The following is a 2,831-nucleotide window of genomic DNA, read 5'->3' as shown; positions in this document are numbered from 1 at the left end:
AGGTATCACAGTGAGGGGATGGGTGTTCCATACTCACTTGCCAGAGAGATCAGTCACATGGACGAAAGTGTCATTGAAGGAGGCAAAGATGTGGCAGACACCAAACACATTCTCTCCTTCAGCAACCTGTGGTCCCAAGCTGATGACCTGCTCTTCCTTCTTTTCCTTGCCCTTACGAGGTGCCATTTCTGAACAACAAAAGGGATGTATGGGTGTTGGTAGTTTCTCAACATCGTTATAGGATTTTATGAAATTTCTGCTATACCAGCCTTTTGCCAAGGAACAAAAATGAGATACCACTGGCAAAACACAGGTAAATTTGGGTGTACAGATAAATTTCTTATAAATCCTAAGATCCTCAGCTTTTCTGTATCCTGTAACACTGGTCACCACCTACAGCTGTTCAGCTGATGTCCCCAGGCCCCACCACAGCACTGCACAAGGGAGCTCCTTTCTCTGATAACCAGCAATGCTGAGCATTTCCCCTTCTTTATGTGGGTTTATGGAAAGTAAAGACCTAACTAAACAATTACTACAGTCTCAGTACTGTCAGTATGCTCCTAGTCTGCAGACCTTTSAAGTAGCAGCTTAGGTTCTTCCATGTTACTGGTCTCCCAACCACATCCTTGGTACTAGCCTAGGTAAGTCTTCTGCTACAGAACCACACATCCAAGTGATGGGAAACAGGGACAGGAGGAGCATTCGGCTGTGCTCGGTTTGATGGCCGGGGATCCCGGGCATCCACTCCCAAGCACAGGAAGCCGGTTCCCTATTGCCCTCTCCTGCCAAATTCTTGCTACAGCCAGCGCCCTCCTCAAGAGAGATGTCCAACCACCACACCGGTGAAACCAACCCCAACACAACCCACATTCACCCCGGTGGTCCCGTCTCCACAACCAGCCCTGAATACTGTTATATCAATTCACATCAATGTCTGCGCGGCCACTCCAACAGCACCACATCCCCTTCCCGACACATCCATGGCGCACAGGCTCCACGGACGGCGCCGTCCCCAGCCCAGCCAGGCCGACACGGCATAAATGGCACACGCAGCACACGCTGCACCGCCGGCATCGAGTTCCGAGCCGCGTTTCAGCGCTCACGGACGCAGCCCCGGCCGCTCAGGATCCGGGAAAGGGCTGACCGAGGCCCAGCACCCCCAGCCGGGAGCTCCGCTACTGCAGCCCGCGGCTCTCCCGCGGCCCATGGCCCCGCTCCGCCGAGCGCGCCTCCCCCGCGCCGGGCGCGCTGCCCCGTGCAGCCCCGGTCCCGCGGGGCCGGGCGGCGGGCGCGGAGGCCCCGGCGAGGCGCGGGCGGGCGGATGGCGGCGGATGCGGCGCGGCACGGACTCACCTGCCCGTCTGCTGCGGCGGTCTCCGCGGAAAGGAAGCGGCGGGGTCAGGGGCCGGGGGTCACCGCCTCACCCGGAAGGGATGGCAGGAGGCGGCGTGTCCGCTGCCGCAGGCGCACGATCGTGCTACGATCCCAGTCCCTGTCCCTCCGCACCAGCCGGCGCTGCCAAACCGTGGCTGTCTGTCCCGAGGCCAAGCCGGGCCGATGTCCCGAGGCCAAGCCGGGCCGATGTCCGCAGGATAGCGCCGCCGCCTCTCCCCTCACACAGCTCACCCGCCGGCCCGACCTCCCCAAGATGGCGGCGGCCTCTCCCCGCCTCCCTCCCCAAGATGGCGGCGGCCTCTCCCCGCCTCCCTCCCCAAGATGGCGGCGGCCTCTCCCCGCCTCCCTCCCCAAGATGGCGGCGGGCGCGGGTGGGTGTTTGCGCTCCTGACGGAGCCGGCCCGGGAGAACTTTGGAAACAAACCGGTTTAAAAAACAACTGGAGGGAAATGGGTGTAATTCCAGCAAGTATCCTGCTTTCCCCGGCTCCGCCGCTGCAGTCGGCTCTGTCCCGGCTCAGATAGAACCAGGTTGGGGTGTAGGCCTTTCCCCTCGCTCCGCTGTGAGGCCTGAGCAGTGCGAGGGGTCCTGGCGGTCTCCAAGCAGCTGCTTGTCCCCGCTCCGAGCTCAGGCGGGAGCCCTGAATGCGAGGAAAGCTCGGGAATTCACCCACAAGGGGATGTACGTGGTGGTCTAACGTGTCAGCCAAGCATTTTGGTCAAGGAGCTGATGGGAGAGGTTTCAATCCCAGCGATTCTCTCAGGAGARCCAGCAGCTGATGGGAGAAGCATAAACTGCAGCTGTGAGCTGCGAGCAATGGCGCAGGGACACCTCCCAGAGCTGTGATAGGGGAGGTTTGTTCCATCTCTACAAAGAGAATGTCAGTTTGTAAATTTGTACATAAAGGTGGTCCAGCAAGCGAATATTTTCTGGTTCTAAGTGATTTAAAAAGTGCTCAGKAGAGTAAGGATGGGGAACACCAAAAACCTGTAGAAAAGAGGCACRATAAAATTGAGTTTATAGTGCTGATAATATGCTTCCTGGGTATGATCCTGCCCTGCTTCCAGCTGCTTCCTCCGGTGCTGAATTTTTTTTGGGAAATGGAGAGCTCTGAGCCACATGGGGTTGGGATGTGAGTGACAGAGCGGGAGCACCCTTGGGAAGGGTGCTACATGGGAATGATGGGTGCTGATGGACCCTTGGAACCGTGCTCAGAGCTGGGCAGATGGAGGAGAAACAGCTGTCCGAGGGAGGCTCCTTATAATGACCCTGCTAGTGAGGGAGGCTCCTTATAATGACCCTGCTAGTGAGGCGGTGCCGTCTAAAGGCCTGGAAACATCTGCAGGGAGGGTCCAGCATCTCTGCTCGACTGACAATGTTTGGCGCTGGTCCATCAGAAACTTCTGACTCCCTTCTTATATCCATCACCCCTGTAG

The 2,831-nt window shown here is 58.1% G+C and overlaps 1 protein-coding gene across 1 annotated transcript in view; it reads right to left on the bottom strand.

Moving 5' to 3' along the window:
- The window catches only part of RPS14 (ribosomal protein S14), a 3,018-nt gene extending 1,579 nt beyond the window's left edge, over positions 1-1,439 (bottom strand). Inside the window, exons 1-2 of the mRNA XM_057376070.1 lie at positions 1,354-1,439; positions 38-188 (exon numbers count right to left, since the gene is read on the bottom strand). Of these exons, the coding sequence (XP_057232053.1) occupies positions 38-186 (149 nt within the window). The 5' untranslated portion in view covers positions 187-188; positions 1,354-1,439. The remainder of the gene's footprint in view (positions 1-37; positions 189-1,353) is intronic.
- Positions 1,440-2,831: the final 1,392 nt, after the last annotated feature.

The sequence above is a fragment of the Malurus melanocephalus genome, unplaced genomic scaffold (genome assembly GCF_030028575.1).
Source record: "Malurus melanocephalus ecotype Western Australia unplaced genomic scaffold, MMel_1.1 scaffold_269, whole genome shotgun sequence".
Lineage (NCBI taxonomy): Eukaryota > Metazoa > Chordata > Aves > Passeriformes > Maluridae > Malurus > Malurus melanocephalus.
This window is presented reverse-complemented; position numbering and strand designations above follow the sequence as displayed.